Source organism: Marmota marmota, unplaced genomic scaffold, assembly GCF_001458135.2.
Source record: "Marmota marmota marmota unplaced genomic scaffold, marMar, whole genome shotgun sequence".
NCBI lineage: Eukaryota > Metazoa > Chordata > Mammalia > Rodentia > Sciuridae > Marmota > Marmota marmota.
Window position 1 is genome coordinate 21,114,908 of NW_026000174.1, and position 18,908 is coordinate 21,133,815.

The window sequence follows — 18,908 nt, forward strand, 5'->3', positions numbered from 1 at the left end:
CCTGCTTTTGAAACGACTTTCTGTGTTCTGTGGTTTTTTGTTTTTTTTTTAAGTTTTATTTCTCTTAGCTTTTATTTCTCAGCCAGTCCATTCCACCGAGGGGAACCCCATTCCCACTACCTATGCGGGACATGGGCAAGAAAGACCCTGTCTCATAATAAAAAAATAAGAAAGTTCTGGGGATGTACTCAGTGGTTAAGCGCTCCTGGGTTTAATCCTCAATACCAAAAAATAAAGAAATAAAAAATACTCAGCCGTCCTAGGAGCTACCCTGTTAATATTTCCTTCCAGATAGTTTTTTCTTTCTTTTTGTGTCTTCCCTCTCTGTTTTTTTTTTCCTTTCTCTCTCTGTTTCTGATGTTGATAATTTATATACAATTTTTTACCTTTTTTTAATTTAAAATTTTGCAATTTCCCATATAGTGAAAGAAAATACTGAACATGATGTTAATATCTCCCTAATATTCTAACATATAAATGTAAAATAACTTGCTTAACCATTTCATAAATGATAAAAAGGAGGCAGAGAGAGGTAAGTAAGTCTCCCAGAATTTTTTTTTTGGGGGGGGGCAGTAACTGGGGATTGAACTCAAGGGCATCAACCACTGAGCCACATCCCCAGCCCTATTTTGTATTTTATTTAGAGACAGGGTCTCACTGAGTTGACAGATTGCTTTTGCTGAGGCTGGCTTTGAACTCATGATCCTCCTGTTTCAGCCTCCTGAGCTGTGGGATTACAGGCATATGCCACTGTGCCTGACTCTTTCAAGATCTTATAGCTAGTCAGGACCAACCTGGATGATGGGGTCCATCTGCCCACCTGTCTGTTGATGTCTGATGATGGCCTTGGATGTGCTATGTTTCACAGTCACCAATTCTAAGAGCATTGTGTTTGTTCAGTAGCCCAAAACCTTCTATCACAGTGCTCCACTCAAGCAAGTCCTGTCTTGGTGAAACCTTTGAAGTTGTGCATACCACCTTGTTGTAAACCAAGTGGCTCTTTTCTTCTTAAATTACCCAAGCTCTTTGCCTTGGCTCATAGACCTGTGAGATGCTCTAGGCTATTTAATAATTGCCAGGTATGGAGTTCCAACTGTGTGCTGGAGTGTACTGATCCCTTTTCAGACTTTTTTTCATTAATTCAAAAAATAACCCAATGGGGAATATTCTGTTATTCTGATTTGGCTGGTAAGGAAAGAGTAGCTTAGTTTGGCCAAGGCGAGATTACTGCTGTCTTTTCCTGCATCAACCCGAATCCCCACAGTGAAATCCTGCACTGGTTTTGGAAGTTCTTCAGTTTTCTGCTTAAACTTTCTCAGTTTCTAAAGGTAGATCACTTTAGTTCTCTTAGGGACTGCCTTTAAAGTAGAATATGACCCCTGGGTTTAATGAGGCCTGGCACTTGCAGGTACCCAGAGCACCCATCTCTGCCTGCCTGCTAGTCTGCCTGGCTATCTCAGGCCTCTTGCTACACAGTTCTTACTTCTGTAGTGAGGCCGCATACTTTGCCCTAATGGTCAGGGAGAGAGCTTCTGGGCTATTGTTGGCTGGGGTCCTGTGGGGACAGGTACCATTCTAAGGGTAACAGAGTGCCTGTGATTTCTGCCCTGTTCTGTGGTCTGGCACAAGGGAGGTTTGGCTATGTCACTTGTCTGTAGGGTTCACAGTATATATATAAGTGTACTCACCTAGAGGCAGGCCTCAGGAGAGAGATCTCAGAGTGCCAGGATCTGGGGTCTGTCTCAATAGACCTGCACCACTGAAGTCAAACTGTGGGCCTAGCAGATAAGCATAAGGGATTCAGATTCGTAATAGAGATCAACACCTACTCTGTTCACAAAGGAAGGGAGAAATGGGGAAGGATATGTCCAAGAAAGGGTAAGAGATTATCTTCCAAGAATAGGCTGGCCCTTATAGAAATGAGAGGCATTTGGGTTGAGAGTCTCAAGGGCAAGCAGAAGCCACTGTCACCATTATCTATAACCCCATGGGCACCTAGGCCCTGAGTGAGCCAAGAAAACCTGCTTCATGGCTGTGCATATCAGCAAGCACCTTGACCTAGCCATACTTGGCTCTCTGCCTCTGTGGAAAAAGATCAGAACAGGGGACAAAGCTCCACAGTGAATTTTGCAAAAAGAAAACCGTACCCATCATGGTCTCTTCGTCCTCTACGTGGTCATACTGTCCCATTTGGGGGGTGTGAAGGAAGGTTTATTCAGAAACCCTCAAGGTGGGCTCACAGACCCCAAGCCTCAGAATAGTGTCTGTCATCTACTCTATTAACTAAGAAGCAGGTATCTGAGGGTTGCATCCTGGCCTGTTCACTGAGTCACTCTTTGTTTTCTACACTGAATCCTGTACTGTCCTGTGTTTCTCCCCAGGAAACGGGAGGGTAAATATTGTGGGTATATTGATGTAAGAAAATAGCAGGGGCTGATGCAAGGTGCATGCTGAAACTGGATACAAGGCCTTTGGGCAGAGGAGCCACCAAAAAGACTGGTGCTCATGTGGTTACTTTGGGAAGTTCAAAGATTAACTTGTGACTGTGGGAAAGGACAGTCAGTATTATGCCTTTAGGATCAGAGTTGGGACATGATTAGGGTGCTCGTGGGAAGTCTAAGTCTCACGGGTCAGTCTTTTCTGTGTGTTCCATTGTTCAGGAGTCAGTTCTGACCCCTTTTTAAATTTGTTTTGATGCTCACAGAAATGAGCTGATTATCCATAAGGGAAAGAATAGGATAAGAGGAGCAACATTGGTAGCATTTTTTGAAAACTTAACATGCACTAAGTTGCTCATAACCATTATATTAGTTAATCCTCACTAGAGTCCCAAGAGGAATGTGCTATTTCCCCCATTTTATAGATGAACTGAGGCTCAGAAAGATTGAATTACTTGTCATATGTCATCCAACTAGGACATGCGAGAATCCAAATTTGTTCGACTCCAAAGTGAAGGTGCCTCTTGTGATGGGACAAACAATTTTATTCTTTTAATGAGTATGGGAAAGTATGGACAAACACATCTAGTATGTGAAATTTAACCTACTAAACTTAGTACTTGGGAACCATCCAGTGCAGCTGCCCATGTGTGTACATATATGAATGCACATATTGCTTTTGTTTTTTGCAAACATTTATGCCAAACACGCCCAAATGCTTGTATGTATGTATATTTGGGCAAGTATGCAGATGTGCCTACAGGCTGGGCAGAGGCATTAACTGTGCCCAAAAGTGTGAGAACACCAGGGAGGGAGCCTTTGGCTCACGCTTTACCCACCAGTGGTATTTTGATTTCTACTGTATTTCCTGTACCGGGAGTAGGGAGATGAAGCTGCATGCACTTGTTACAGCAGCATATCTAAGTGCTGTGGCTTGAGTATTTTGGGATAAGGAAGATCACATCTAAAATGAGAATGTACAAGTCTGAATCAAGGACTGCACCCTCACATTTACCACAATTACAGCTCCTGTGGTCTCAAGGGTACCTTGGCCTCAGTGAGCAGAGGAGAAAAAGAGCCTGGTCAACTAGGAGGATGCAGGAAAAAAAAAAGCAGGTTGATGATCAGAAAGAGTGAGTTTTTTTGGCAGAGTTCCACACTGTGGGGAGGGCAGAGAGCCCTCCTACTTCTATTGCCTCTTTCCCTCACTCTTGTCCTAGGGCCCACTGGGTTCTGGGATCAAACATGAGACGCTTCATCATAGTTTGGAAGTTGTTCTGACTTGCAGGGAATTCTCTATTGTTTTTCCAGGCTGAGGTGGCCCAGCTACAAGAGCAAGTGGCTCTGAAAGATGCAGAAATTGAGCGTCTGCATAGCCAGCTCTCCCGGACCACAGCTCTTCACAGTGACCATGCAGAGAGAGGTGACTGGATTGACTATGACAGAATGCAGTTGTTCTGGGCCCACTCTTATAAATGGGCATGTATATCTATGAATGAGTGTGCATATGCTTGTGTATGTAGTTATGCCATTGTGCACTTTCATGCATGTATGTGTCTGAGCATGCCCAAGTGAGTGGATGCATATATGTGTGCATGTGTGGGAGCCTGTAAAGCACAACTCTGTTGTAGAATCATGTCACTGACTCTTCTGTATCTAGAACACACAGCTCTGAATGTTTTTCTCAGGTATACAGCGTTCATTGAAGCTCTGTGCAGCCCTCTGAAGCTTTTACTGAGAATGTAGCAAATACCTGACTCTTCCTTTGATTAAAAGGCCTTGTTTCTGTGTTATCCCCAAAGAGGAGGCTTATAAATTCATCCCACCTGACAGCTATACAAGGCCCTAAGGTTACAGAAGCAAATCAATTTATTCTCATCCTTTACATCTCAACTTAAATGTCATTTCTCAGAAAGACCTTTCCTGACTACCCAACTACAAGATGATGCCCCTACTCCTTTTATTCTCTGAGAATTCTTCATGTTTACTTCATAGTACTTATTATAACTTATGAGTGTTATATTTGAGGAGATCTTGTGATGATCTTCACTCTGACATGACAAGGATGGTATCTTTCTTGTTTAGGAATATATTTACAGAGCCCAGCACTGTATTCAGCCCATGGTAACCTCCAAAGTAAAGTAATTGAATAAGGATGGTGAATGGTCCCTGAGGAGTTTAAATCTTACTGATTGAAAATAGAGGATAAATCTTCAAATACTCCAATTAATGCATTTTATCTTTATGTTATTTACGATGTATACAGAATGATTACACACATTCCAGCTTCTCCAGTTGCCACCAGGCTGTAGAGCAGTACTGTTGGAGATCATATTGTCCTATGAATTGGTGCCATTGTAGAGTCTCATCTTGGCCTCAGCACTGCTTAACTTGAATCTCCAATTGATGTGGAAGCCATGCAACCATGCATCAGTGGCTTAGACTTAAAAAAGAAATTAGTGACCAATATGTTCATTCCTGCTCTAGCTTTTCATTGGTATCCTCCAATTGGGTGTCATGTACCTGCCAAGGCCTACCTGTGGAGACTGGGAAGTCGTGAACTATGCCAAACCTTGGCAGAGAGTTCCTGGCCATGACTTCTAGGACAGGCAGGCAGCCTTCCCTCTCTACCCCATGATTCCCTGCAGTCCAGGCTTTCCAGGACCTGCCCCAGTCAATTATCAGGTACCTCCTAGAGATGGTCCTTTAGTTGTTTGCTGCTCAGGTTGGGTTCTGGCTACAAATCCAAGTTTGACAATCTTTATCTGTAATTTACCTCCTATCCCCACCTCCTGGCAAATTAAGCTACAGAGTTGATGTCAGCTGCCAGCCTAAGATAATGAGCAAACACATTCTACTTCACCCTGAAAATGAGCTCCACAACTATTCACACAAAGTCCATACATCTACTGTTGCTACTCTCATTGAATATAACAAGCATCCCAAAGGAATTAGGATGGATGCCTATACTTCTGTTCCCTTGTCTTGTCTTATACAGACATCCCTAATCCCTTTGCAGTATCCACTTTAGGAATAGGTATAGGTTCTTATTCAGAAAATCCAGTTATATATCAATCCCTAGACTTCTAAGTATCTGGCAAATGACCTCCAGCTTCTTTAGACATTAGCCTTTGACCTGGTTCTTCAGACAAGTTTGGGAAGAATTCAGATGGGTCCCTCATGGGTCTAAAGTGAGAAAAAAATATGGGTTTTCTATCACAGACCAACACAGAGCCCTCAGCCCACAGGGAAATTCTGTAGATTCATAATGAAACAAGATTATTTTCCCTTAATGGTAGAGATTGTTTAATATATTTATTTATGTATCTGAACATTTGAAAATTCTGATTATACTATTTGAAATTAAGTTGACTACCCCAAACTCTTACATAATAATTTTTCTCAGTATCCATTTAGATGTAGATTTTTATTTTTCTTATTTTAAATTCTCCTCTACTTATAGTCTGTTTCTTAAAATAAGAAAAAGAAAAACAAGCCAGCAGCCTAGACATATGCCTATGAGAATAAGAATATCTGCCTTCTTGGGAGAGGTTGATTGTAAAAGATTTTTGGTTCTTCTGTGTCACTTTTGCATAAATGGCATTTTTATTTTTCCCGTGAATGTCTACAAAGAGAAGACAAAATACCAGGTTCATTCACTTAATAGTCAAACAAATATTTTATGAGACTAACTCTGTACCAGATACCATCCCAGGCTCTTTAAAGAAACAATCCAAGTTCACATAACAAGTTTGAACTTGAGTGGCATCTTAACATATGTTGATAGCTGTTTGTATTTATACAAATAATCCTTTCTTTGCCTAAATTCTTTTAGATCAAGAAATTCAATGTCTGAAGATGGGGATGGAAACACTGCTTGTTGCCAATGAAGATAAGGTAAGATAGCCATTGTCCTTTCCCTGATAACACCTCTAGCTCTGTTTGTTCCTGTTGCTCTCTGGTACTAGACAGAGCTGTGTCCCTTGGGCCATCAACAGGCAGATGCCAGGAAGATAGCTTCTGCCTCCTAGAGACTCAGTTTCAGCACCTGTTTTGGATGCCTGGGAACTTTGCCTAAATGGAATCTTTCAAAGGCAAATTAAAGCCCTGCCTATTTATGCTAGTGTCGGGGAAAAATACTACTATGGTTAATGCCAATGTAATAGCTCCTGCTTTGATTCCTAGCAAAACTCAGAAACGGTCCACCAATATTCGTGTATACAATCTTTTTTTATACAAGTATCATAAAGACACTGGGCAACATGCAATACCTTGGTTTACCCTGCCACCTTATATTCTTCACACCTCATTCTTGCATAATCATAAATAAACACACCTATAAATAAAAAGCACCTAGCTAATGTAAACATCATCTCTAAGGATCCTTTCCCCAGGGTCAGGTAACTAGTGGAGAGCAGAGCCAGGGTTCACACCCAATGGTGTCTGACTCCAAGATCTTTGTGGTCTCCCAAGTTGGTAGACCCTTGCTTGAAAGAACCTATCCCCTCTGGAAATTTCTTCTGTATGTGAGTATCTCTGACACCTAAGGAAGAGGTGAGTATATCAGGTTAAATATGACAGGTTTTTTTTTTTTTTAGTCTTTTTTCTGTGCAACTTCGGAGGGTAACACTGGAGCAAGAGGCAGACTTTGTTGGTGGCTACTTCAGGGAGGTAGGGGGCAGAGAGTTTCATGCTTCTGAAATGTTTAAGACCCTTGAAGGATATGTCAGTGATTGTTGGCCCACAACCTTCAGATAGAGTCATGAGTATCAGACCTCTGGGACCCTGTTCCATGGGATGGACCTTGACTCTTTCCCTTTGGGATGCTCCAGAAGTTCCATGTGGGTTTTCTTCTCAATGTGCCCAGAATATAGCTGGGTCCCAAAATGAAATCCAGTAGTGGTGCTAATCTAAATCCCTTGCATGATGGCAGGACCGTCGGATAGAGGAGCTCACAGGGCTCTTGAACCAGTACCGAAGGGTGAAGGAGATCGTGATGGCAACTCAAGGTAAGAACAAGAGCAAGTCTTCCATTTTCCCTGAACAGTATTTTATCTGCTAAGTCAAATCCAGGGGTAATTCTGCCAGATGATTCTTTATCTCCAGTTGGAGAAAATCTACTGGAGAATGAAGCTTTTTGGACTCTCCTTGATAGTGGAAAAGTGGAATTTGTTGATTCCAAAAATGTTATCAAGTGATAGTCAGCTCATAACTTCCAGGGACTGTGCAAATCATCAAGAAAATAAAATCTTCAACTTTTTTACCTGGGAATTTCCACCCTTAGAGGATGTTCTACACGTGTCAGAGTACCCTTTAGAATGGAAACAAACCTGGATCAGAAATAAGTGTTCCCATTGGAGAGTAGAGCTTGTCTTCCTCTTAGAGAACCTAGAGCTCCTCCAAGGACACCTGGGAGTCTTCCGTGCATCACCAGGTGCCTGGTTTTCACAAGAAATTACTGGACAGGGAGAGCTGTTGTTTCATATTTGCCACCAATACTGCTATGATGTACAAACACATTTGTGTTCTTATAGGCACAGTGTAGCATATGCTAGGCTGCCTGCCTTGTCTGCACTCATGCCATTGACCTCAGCCCCCATCACAGATCCTGAAAAAGCAGCAGTTTCACAAGAAAGGAATTCAGGAATCTCTGCTTCTGTCTCTTCTTGAGAAGAAGCCATGCCTCTGCCAGGATTGTGGCTAACAAGTCACTGCTGAGGACATCTTCCAGTCCCCCCACAAATGTTACAGATTTCTTTTCTCTAATCCTTTGGGATCTTAGAGACCTGATTGTCCCCAGGCAAAAAAGAAAAAAAATAAGAAAGCTGGAGAAGGGTGTTTTACCTCTGTTCTAGGAGTGAACTTTGACCTTGAAATGACCCTCATGATAGCCTTTGCTCAGATGATATGAAGAATCTTCCAAATAACTCTCTTAATGTCCCTTTTGTTTTATTATTCTTTCTTAACAAAGGAAAAATGATATTAGGGTTTTGTGGTACAATTACAAGCTTCTGAACAGTTCATATACCAGTGGTCCACCATAATACCCAGCCTTCATGCTTCCAGGGCCTTCAGAGAGAACTCTCTCCATCAATGAAGAAGAACTGGAGGGAAGTTTTAGAAAATGGAACACTGTAAATAAAAGCACTGAAGAATTTAAACAAGAGGTACCATGTTTCCATTCATGATATGGGGTTTTAGTAGCCCTTGGAGCTTGCCCTTAGCTTGAAGGAGGATCTAGTCAGGTACCTTTCCAATGTACATCTTAACTGGCAACTAACTAAATCAATGGAACAGGTCTTAGGCCTTAGAGAGAGAGTGGAGGAAAGAAAGGTCCACGGCTCAGGCCTGTATTCTCACTGGGGACAGCATAGTGGGTGCTGGAATTTTCAAGGATGGGAATTTTTCATTTTAATTGGATGCCTTATCTTTCCTCTGTAGAAGTAAGCATAGACCAATGTGGTGTCTTATTTACTACTGTTTCTTCAGGATCTGCGATAATGTCTGATACCCAGTAAAATTCAACAAATGAATAGTTCACCTTGCTCATTCAGAGAGATAACTTCAACTTCTGAAGTGATACATTCCTGCTTCACAGACAGCCCTTTCAGTGCCTATAATGAGCATACAGATTTTTCTTCTCTTTGGTTTGAAATTTGTTTTTGTATGAATCCCTCAGAATTTATTCTAAATACAAATGAACAAATAAACTCATGCATACTCACCTCAGGTGAAGAAGGGCTTTCAGCTTAAGGGCAAAATGTTTCATGAAATTCCAGAATGGTCAAACTGAAAAAGAATTTAGCAGGCCAGATCAATCTTTTAATTAAGGAAAGATCAAATTGTGATCCAATAACCCTGTTATTGAGCCAAGGAAGAACCCCCACATTGCTGGCAATTACAAAATAGCAATAACAAGCCTTGTTTATTACCTCTGTGTGGTCACTGTATAGTTCTTACTTAATTTACTCCTCATGACACCCCATTGGTATTCTTATTTTATTGTGATAAAATTGTGGATTAGAGAGGTAAATAATACACTCCAGGGCATACTGCAAGTAGATGGCAGAATCTTGACTTGAACTCAGGTCTGTCTGACCACAAAACTCAAGCTCTTAACAACTATGCTATAATATAAGGGTTCTTCCTATAGGGAAGAGGTGGTCTTTGTGGTTAGCACCATACTGAAGACATAGGACTGTGTTCTTATACCCTCATTAGTTTACATTGCTCCCCCTGAGATCCTCTTTTCTTTCTTCCCTTCTTTATGAACTCATTCTCACATCTCAAGATTTGCCTCAAGTGTTCTCCCTTCTGAAGCTCTCTCAACATTCCCACCAGCTAGAGGGAGCTTCTCCCTGTCCTTTGTTCCCTTTTTTATGTTGTCAGCGTCAGTGCCCTAGGATGGGTGGCATTGTTTTTATCCTTGCCTGTCAGATGTGTAATGTGCTTACCTCATACCTAGCATTGGGCCAGTGTTTGTGGAGTAACTATATCATTAGGGTTCTCTCACGGGAGTAACAGAATTTGACTCTGGCTAACCTAAGCTGAAAGGGAATGTTTTTGAAAGCATGTGTAATGACTTCCTAAATGAAAAGAAGAGCTGAAGAGTCAATCTCAGAAAGGACTGGAGTAGCAAAAGCCCAGGGACTCAGGTCTCAGGACTCTACTGCAAGGATGTGAATTTTATCTAAGAGCTGGGGTTTAGAGTGGAAAGGCATCAACCAGGATGGATTGACATATCTGCCTTCATGGTATTTTGAAGGAGCAAGGCATCCATCTTGATGTATCCACCGTGGCTATACCCAGTGGTGGAAATGTCACTCCCCAAAAATATCAAATAAGGAGAAAGGATGGTTCTCAAATAGTAACTCTGTTCTATGGTAACCCTATTTTGATATAGATGCCTCCAAGATGCAGCTCTCCCACAGTGGGGCCACCTCCTTTGCCACAGAAATCACTGGAAAGCAGGTAGGAGCTTGACCCTCTCTCTGGAGCTCTGCTCTCAGCCCATCTTGCAATCCTCAAGTGTAGGGTAACTGGCCATGTGTGGTGAGCACAACCACCATTCTGAGCACATGCATCCTTCAGTTGACAGGGGGCACCAACCAGGCCTGCCTCTTCTGGTCACAGAAGGGCTTCCCTTCCCACGGCTGAGAGTCTAGATCACTGCCACTGAGAAAAGAGCTAGCCAGGAATTGGGGTCTCAGTGGAGAAGTGACTACTACAACTCACCCATGCCCTCCAGTGGCTCCTTGGAGCTGAGTGTGCCCCATGATATGTGTCTGTCATTTCCATCATCCCCTTTGACATGTCCTTAGCATTCTTGGAGTGATCTAGTCCTTTGACCACCCAGGCACTATAGGGAGGAACATTTCTCCCCACAGGGAAGTTGGTCCAATTGCTTTGGTGAAAAAAGACTTATAAACTACACTATAGAGTCATTGACTACCCCCTGACTGGTTCCCTCCAAAATTAACCCATTTCTGGATCCCCGTTTCAGTTCTTTAGAACATGTTTCTGAGCTTAGTCAGTAAGGGAGATATGGAGGTTTCACCACCATGAAAAGGCTCTTTCAGCCAACGTGTCTGGGGAAGAACATAATCATAACAGGCTTCCCTAGAAAGGTGCTGAGCCTCCAGATTCCAGTCTTTACTCTCAGAGTCCAACTTATAGAGAATCTGAAGCATCAGCCAGCCCCAGAGCAAACCAACAATATCAGAGAGTGATTGACCAGTCCTAAGTTTTATAAAATAAGAAATTTAGTTTATGAGTTCACTCAGGGGGAAATAACAATAAGGGATTCACACTGACTGGACTTACAAGAGACTAATGTATAAAGAAAATTTGTCTTATATCTATTAACTGAGGAATATAGCTGCCAAGAAGACTTGGCACATGGTAAGCCTTGTGATCACTGGTGGCATTGCCTCTTTTTTAATTATTTGGTGCCCTTCTCTGCAAAATAGCCTCTATGAAAACAATATTCCTCTGAGCAGACTTCTCAGGATATAGAGGGCCAGAGAAGAGTGTTGGAGGATCTTAGCAGGAAGTACTTTGTAGCAATGGCTGGCTGATGTGTTTGTCTCTACTCTAAGGAGGAACCAACTTCTTCCTACCTGGTTTACTCTTAGACTCACAAACAAGTCAGTATCAGTATTCTTCTTGTATTTCGACTCTGCAGACATTAGTCTTCTTTATGAACCCAGGGTAGCTACACAGATAACACAGTAGTTACCTCTCATGGATGCAATAGAGTTAAGTGTATTCTAACTGAGCAACATGAAGGACTTTTTATTGGGACTTAAGTGATGCTGTCATGCCTTCACCAACATCTCCCAAGGTGGGACAGCCTCATCTAATATGTTGGCTGTTGTGAGAAGGTGGTTCTTCCTTCTGCCATTTACCCTAAGCCCAAGAGAGACTACTGGTTAAGCATTTAGATTGCCTTCTGTATTAATGATACCAACCTTCACTTTCTCTTATAACTATTTTTGTCACTTTATGTTTTTCCAGGGTTCAGAAAAAACTCTCCTGTAGTCTAGAAGATTTAAGAAGTGAATCTGTGGATAAGGTCAGCTCATCAATCTATCCATAAAGATTACTGAGTTACTTCTTTAGGCCTATTACAGAGCTGGGATATGTGGGCGAGTGCTGGTCCCTACCTTGGAGAGGCTCTTGCTGGTAAGGCAGAATTACAAGAATATTTGAGAAAATCTGTCAGATATAGCCCAAGGCATCCTAGAGACAAGACAACTCAGGAAATGCGGGCTAGAGTAGGTAAGAGAAGAGGTGTCAGTGAGCAAAGGCTGAGTCTGAGTCTGATGGGCACAGGCAGGATTTGGGGAATGATGGGAAATAGGAGGAAGTAAGGTCAGAGCCAAGTATTAGATCAAGCCAGAGAAGATCTTGAATATTGGCCTTATCTCCCAAGGCACTTGGGATGATTGCAGCAATTTTGAATTAAATAATATGGATAAAGGAAATGATTCCCAGAGTAAGGTCTGGGATTGTTTACAAGATTCAAGAAGCAACTTAAAAAAAAAAATCTAGGAAAATGAGGGCTTTGTGACCCCCTTAGTAGCCTTTGACCATGTGGGTGGCACCTATGCTAGAGGATCACAGGCTCTTTTGCTTAGTCATCACAGAACAAGGAACCTGCTCTGATTGAGCCTCTAGTGATCCCATGCTGCATGCTATCCCCTGGTTCCAGCAGTATCAGCCTCCCAGGTGACACAATGGAGACCCATAAAAGCTGGATTTGGCAGGAGCCATGGTCTTGTCTAGTGGCTTTGCTCCCATGGGCATATGCCTCTCACTTTTCTGATCAGATTGCTGGCAGTGGCCCGGGTGTCTGTCGACAAGGTTAGACAGGGATCTGCATTTGCTGGCATGTTATGGTGATCTCCTGACACGAAGATGGGGGAGGGGCATGAGCCTTTCAGATATAAGCAAGTGGATAGTCCTGACTTATTTATGCTTTTAGACTTATTAAGATTTCTTTTCTCCATATAATTGAAATTCTTTCTGTTACTCCATAGTGTGTCAATGTGAAGCAGCTTTCTTTGGCAGTAGAACCCAAGGTACATTAAGTTCATATTATTATCACTTTTTTTGTGTTTGCTCTATTTGCCAGAGTGTTATAACAAGTTATGGTTTTTGTAGTCTTAAGATATGTTAACCATTGGGGTAAGAGGACAAGAAGAAAGACAGAACTTCCTCCTCACATTTTACTTTTATGTGCACCCAGGTGTATAATGAGCTTTCACCAATATTATCTGTGGATAGGAGTTATTATCAACACTCCATTTTATAGGCTCTATTTTATAGAAACTAATCTTTATAGAAAGAGAGAAAACTAACCATTTTATAGAAACTAATCTTTAACAACAATCTAGCCTTAATCACTGGGCAGGGAATGCTGTGATCTCAGTACACAGAAGAGCGTGGCAGCTCTCATCCTTTATGTGCTGATGAAAAACACAAGAGTAGGGCTGGGGATGCAGCTCAGTGGTGGAGCATTTGGCTAGCATGTCAAGGCCCTGGGTTTGTTTCCCAGTGCAGCAAAACAAAACAAAACAAAACACAAACAAGTACTCTTAGCTTCCCTTTAATGAACACGTCACATTTAAAAATTCCATTAGAATTTATTTCCTCCTAGAAAAACCTGTTTTGAAAGATGATTATATTTCCAGGTTGGTGCACAAATATTGAGCCCTTGATGAACTGAAGTTTTTTATAAATGGCATGATTTCATCCATTATTTTTAACATCATATGGGAGAATGTATTGTACTTGACCCTCATTTGCCTTTCATATGAGACATGGGTCCTTGTTGCCCATGAACTTTGATCTGTGAGGGTCATTTTATATTTTCATACCAGTGTGATAGAATGGGCCATCTCTGTCCTCTTAACTCAGGGTAAGAGGAAGATCTTTTTTATACTTCTATAGGCTTCTCTGCACTTTTATATTTATAGTAGTCAGTACTACAATTGGGAAGCCATTCCTTGAGCCATCTGAACTATAGAGCAGGAGTCTTCTGCCTGCTTTCTTGTCTCAGCCTGGAGCCCAGGCTTTGTATAGTCCCTTGGCAAATTGAAAGCCTTCCTGTAGAGACTGCTCTATGGCATTTTTCACCCAGCAGTTTCCCTTCCCTCTTCAGCCTCACAGAGGTCATTCATGTTTCTAAAATACATGTGTAAGTAATCACCTGCTTTTTGGAAACAGAGCTGGTTCACCAGCTCAAGCTTTAAGAAATATATGTGATGGGAGATTGTTTATGAAGAGAACATATTCCAGATTAAAAGATTGATTCTTTTATGATTTTAACCATAACTATAATCTTGTGTGGTCTCAACTAGTTCAACATGAACACCTCTTTACACAAACACACACCCTACCCCATATCCTCCCCAGGACTGTTCCACAGGTGCAATGATCTTTTTGCAGTATCCCCTACCCTTGGTGCCAGGCCCTTTCTTTCTGTCACTGAGAGGTCACTAAATCATAAGATACTTCTTATATTCTCTTCAAGCTCTCACTGTGAGGCATGTCTGCTGAGCTTCACCAGAATGCACATCCCCTGATCTGGCTCTCCTATGGGATGAGTCAGTACCCTCTACTCCTGATGTTCTAAAATTAAGTCCTCTTATGTTCTGTTCTCAGGACTGAACATCCTCTTACCATGTACATGGATCACCAGCCTTTAAAGCACTAGTTTCTCAATGTATTCTTTAAATTTGTCTTGGGTCAGACTTGGGCTTGATATTCTAGATGTCATTTGACCTGTGCCTTCCTTGATCTAGGGTCTGCTCTTCTGGACTGCTGTCTCTCTAGGACTCAGCATGCATACTTCTGTTTATCTGTTGTTCACTGTATGTGTATCATTTCACAGCAGATCAAAGGCAGAAATTGTTATTCCCTATTTAGAAATGACGGAACAGAGGTTCTGAAAAGTTAAAGAGAAAGAACTTTTCCTGAGTCAGTCTGACTCAGGCCGTGGGCTCTCTCCCCTCTCTGGCAGGCTGCTTTTCGATAATTCAAAGCAGCTCAGTAATAGGTTCCATGCTGCTCTTTCTCATGGGTTTTCATTTCCCCATAGCCAGGATTATTCTTCTTGGAGGTGGGAGAACAGAATCAGGCTCAAGCAGTCCTGTCTCCTCTGTGTTCTAACTTGACATTGCACTGCTTTCTCCAGCAGTGAATGGTTCTTGCCAGTTTTTCTTCTTGGCCTCAACAGAGCTGAGCGAGCCTTCTCCATTGCCTTTGGTTCCTTGTGCTGTCTTTCTTACAGGTCAGGAGCCCTATCCTAGGGCCAGGTGCATGCTCTCTTTGCATCTCAGCTACTCAGGGAACTACACACATGGCCCACATCAGAGTTCTTGTCTTTGGCCATCTTTGCCCTGTCTTGGGGGAGCTTATGTGATGATACAGCCACAAATATGTTTGAGAGCCCTTCCCTCTCCTTTACTTCCTGTGTAATATGGAACTCTGAGTCAGGTCCCTCAGTTTTCTGAACTCTCTGAACACTGCCTTCCCACGGTCAGAGGTTCCCATATCTGACTGTGTATCAGAAAATAATCTGAGATGCTTGTTAAAAATATAGACTCCTGGAGTGTGCTCCAAAAGGGCTGATTCACAGGGCCAGAGGAACCTGGGAATTTATGTTGTTTTTGCAAGTGAAGAAGCCCGTGCATGAACTAGCACTGGGAAACTATTGCTCTTGTCCACACATCTGATCATGTCAAACCTCCACCTCATGGATCATCAGGAACTTGAAAACCTTATGCTCTTCATCTCTTGAAGTTCTAATTACTTCTACTCACTAGCCAGTTCTTTCAGAATTCTTTAAGAATTTAGTCTCCTCTTCTTTCCTTTCTGAGCTTAATTATAGCAGGTTATTTTCTATATTCAATGAGTGAACTGCATTTCATATAATTTCTAGGACATGCATTTATAAGCAAACTGAACTCAGAAATATATTGAACACTTGACTTATAGCTGAATGAAATTTCAAAGATGTCTAAGTCATACTAGTCTCCCATTATTGGCCTGACTTGCCAGTTTCAAAATCTATCTTGTCTTTCATATGACTTTTCTTCTGGATCCAATCAAGTGATCTACAGTTGGGTCCCTCAACAATGTTGCTGCAATTTCTCTTCTCTTTTATTCTTGCTCTTGAAATGCACTCTACTGTTTTCCCCAAGTTTGTAGATTTAGGGGCCATATATGCTTCTTGGCCAAATAAGTGCTATTCTTCTTCCTCTTTTATTCAACTTGCTTCTTTGGGACTTTTTATATGGCCAGTGTTCAACCACAGGGTCCATTGCATCAAAACTATGCCTCAGACAATGTACCTTAGACAATAATCCTAAATTCCAAAGGGAACTCTGTGTTGGCATATAGTCCTCTTCCCCATTTTTCCTGTTGTCATCTCCCAAAGTGTGTGCATACCTTCTTGCTTTGCCTTAACAGGCTTTCATAAAGAACTGTTATCACAAAACAGACTTTTTCTTCTACTGCTTCAAATTTAAATTCTAATCTTCTTTCTTTAGCATAGCCTTTAAGCCAGAATCTACATAATTTATGCACTTGGTTAAACCCCTAAAGAGATTTGCCCTGACCTGTTTCTGAATAAGGGTCCTACTCTGGAGAAGCATATCCTTCTTGCCTGCAGGAAAGCAGGTCTCAGGAGAACAGGAAAACCCAGACCAGATATATATATATGTGTGTGTATGTATATAAAGTATAATATATAATATATAACATGTTATATAACTAATTATATATTATATAATCATTAATATATAATAGAGATTCGTATGTGTACCATATACATACATATACATAACATACATATATATATATATGTGTGTGTGTATGAGATAAATATATGATATATACCTCATATCTATATATGAGATAAACTAGTAGGTAGAGAATTTTGGCTTCTGTATTTGAAGAGCTCATAGACTAATTCATGGCTATTGATTCATTAAGCTTATGAACACTAGGCCAAGTGGCAAAGGCCTCCTTCATAAGACATGTCCAATTCTTGCTTACAGGTGATTGTAGTCATCCCTAGATTGCCTGAGTCAGCCTGTGTGTTGACTCTAGTCCTGTCTCACTGTGTGGGCAGATTTTTCCCTTTCTCAGAACTCTAGTCCTCTTTCCTGGCTTGGGCTAAATGATCTTTGAGGGTTTTGTTGTTGTTGTTGTGAACTCTTGGAGAATAGAGTTATTTGGATATCCAAGGATTTCCTAACTGGGTTTGAGTTGAGTCTCAGGATTAACTAAGTATCTCTCCTTTTCTCTTTCCTTCCAATAGGACAGCTCTTTCCTGGTGGAACAGAAATACCCTACATTACCCGGGAAGCTTTCGGGAGCCACACCCAATGGAGAAGCTGCCAAATCTACTTCTGCCACCTCCCAGCCCGACCCTGTGGGAAGCAACCTGCTAAGACTGAGTGAGTGTCTAAACCCTTCAGCTAGTAGATGCTGGAGCAATGTTTTTGGCATTTCCAATTATTGTACAAGATACCTGTGCCTGCCATTGCAGCCCTTAATTGAGAATGTTAGGAGTGGGTGCTGGTACAGTTTGTACCTCACAGTAATCCCATTTTTACAGCTCCCTGCCTTGGCAAGGGAGGTAAATACCAGCATCCAAGAAAACCCAACCTGTATACATACTCTATTCTTCCCGGTTGTAATTAGTCCATCCCATTTTCCTCTATCTTCTGTTCCTCCTCTTTTGAATTCCTGCCTTTCCTTCCCATGATTCCTCTTTCCCCATCTTCTTAGATATCCTGTCACCCTTCCTGCCCCTCACCCTTCCTTCCTCTGGCCTCCTGGACTTTCTCTCCTTTCTTTGCCTTGTCTGAAGTCTCCCAGCAGGATTATAGTATGCACTTTTTAGGCAAATGAAGTCAGTGGTCAATGGGCAAAGATGTCAGCTCACAGGTATCCCTTTGGAGGTTAAGTCCTGAAACCATGAGGTCTTTGCTACTTTTCATCCAAAATAGGTGATTTCTCCCCAGTAGCACCACAGATATCATGGAGCCAAGGAAGGAATATTCTAGTCCAACAGAGTTTCCCCTTCCTCTGACTCCTCTGCTCAACTGTTGCCTGAGTCAGCCTGTGTGTTGGCTCATGAAGGCCAGTTCTGCTGTGGCTACAGAAGCTCTAGATAAGCCTTTAAATGAGTGTATCCAGTAACAGACCTGGACTCACAGCAGCTCCAGATCATTCTAGTCTGACTGAATGACCTTTGATACCTGTGCAAGAGCTTCATGTGACCCAGGTTGTTTAGTCCCTGCTGTTCTCCTTCCCTTTCCTCACAGGTAGACAAATACCTCAGCCTGCCAGGAAGTAGCACCTAGCATTTGGCCCCTCTTTTGAGGCCTTCTTTCAGTTAATGACCCTGTAGGCTAGGCTGAGTCAACACTTACCCCATCTTTCTTCATGGGATTATTTTTCTTTTAAGTTTTTCTCTCTTGCTTGATGACACTCTTTTTTATTTCTTTGCTTCCCTGTAACTCTTTTGGGTTGGACTTTGGCCTCTCTTGTTTCTTCATGTGGCTTTTCTGCTTCTTGGTTGGCTGGAGATCGTGGCCGGAGTGTCAGTGCCCCTGTATTAGGTACTGTACCCGTACCAGGTGAGGTGGAGAGTGAGAATGCTTTTGCTTCCCATTTACCAATCCTTTTACTACTACCCCAAATGCTTGGCCATTGTCCCCTCCTGCCTGCATGCCTGCATATCCCTCTGAAAAGAGAACACAATCCTTGTTGAATAATCCACAAAAACTTAGACCCAAACCTTTTGAATTTGATGTCATTAGCTCACTCAGATTTGAAACACTGAGCTCACTGATGCCTTATCTGGAAAGCCTGGAGTGTGCCTGAACCTCTACTGGCCTCTGGGATACTGGTGTCAAGCTCTAAAGAGCTGGGTGGTCTTCTGAACTCCAA

The 18,908-nt window shown here is 42.0% G+C and overlaps 1 protein-coding gene and 1 long non-coding RNA gene across 2 annotated transcripts in view; one reads left to right on the forward strand and one right to left on the reverse strand.

The window, feature by feature from the left end:
* Ppfibp2 (PPFIA binding protein 2) overlaps positions 1 to 18,908 on the forward strand; it is a 149,983-nt gene that overhangs the window by 113,245 nt on the left and 17,830 nt on the right. The window contains 8 exon segments of the mRNA XM_048788275.1: positions 3,750 to 3,861; positions 6,274 to 6,335; positions 7,372 to 7,447; positions 8,505 to 8,605; positions 10,342 to 10,409; positions 11,955 to 12,012; positions 12,980 to 13,021; positions 17,269 to 17,407. Coding sequence (XP_048644232.1) covers positions 3,750 to 3,861; positions 6,274 to 6,335; positions 7,372 to 7,447; positions 8,505 to 8,605; positions 10,342 to 10,409; positions 11,955 to 12,012; positions 12,980 to 13,021; positions 17,269 to 17,407 — 658 coding nt within the window.
* Positions 6,980 to 18,808, reverse strand: LOC107135626. Its single transcript, XR_001502594.2, has 3 exons — positions 18,389 to 18,808; positions 9,164 to 9,227; positions 6,980 to 8,542 (listed from the first exon to the last, which is right to left on the reverse strand). It is a non-coding gene; the product is annotated as an uncharacterized LOC107135626 (long non-coding RNA).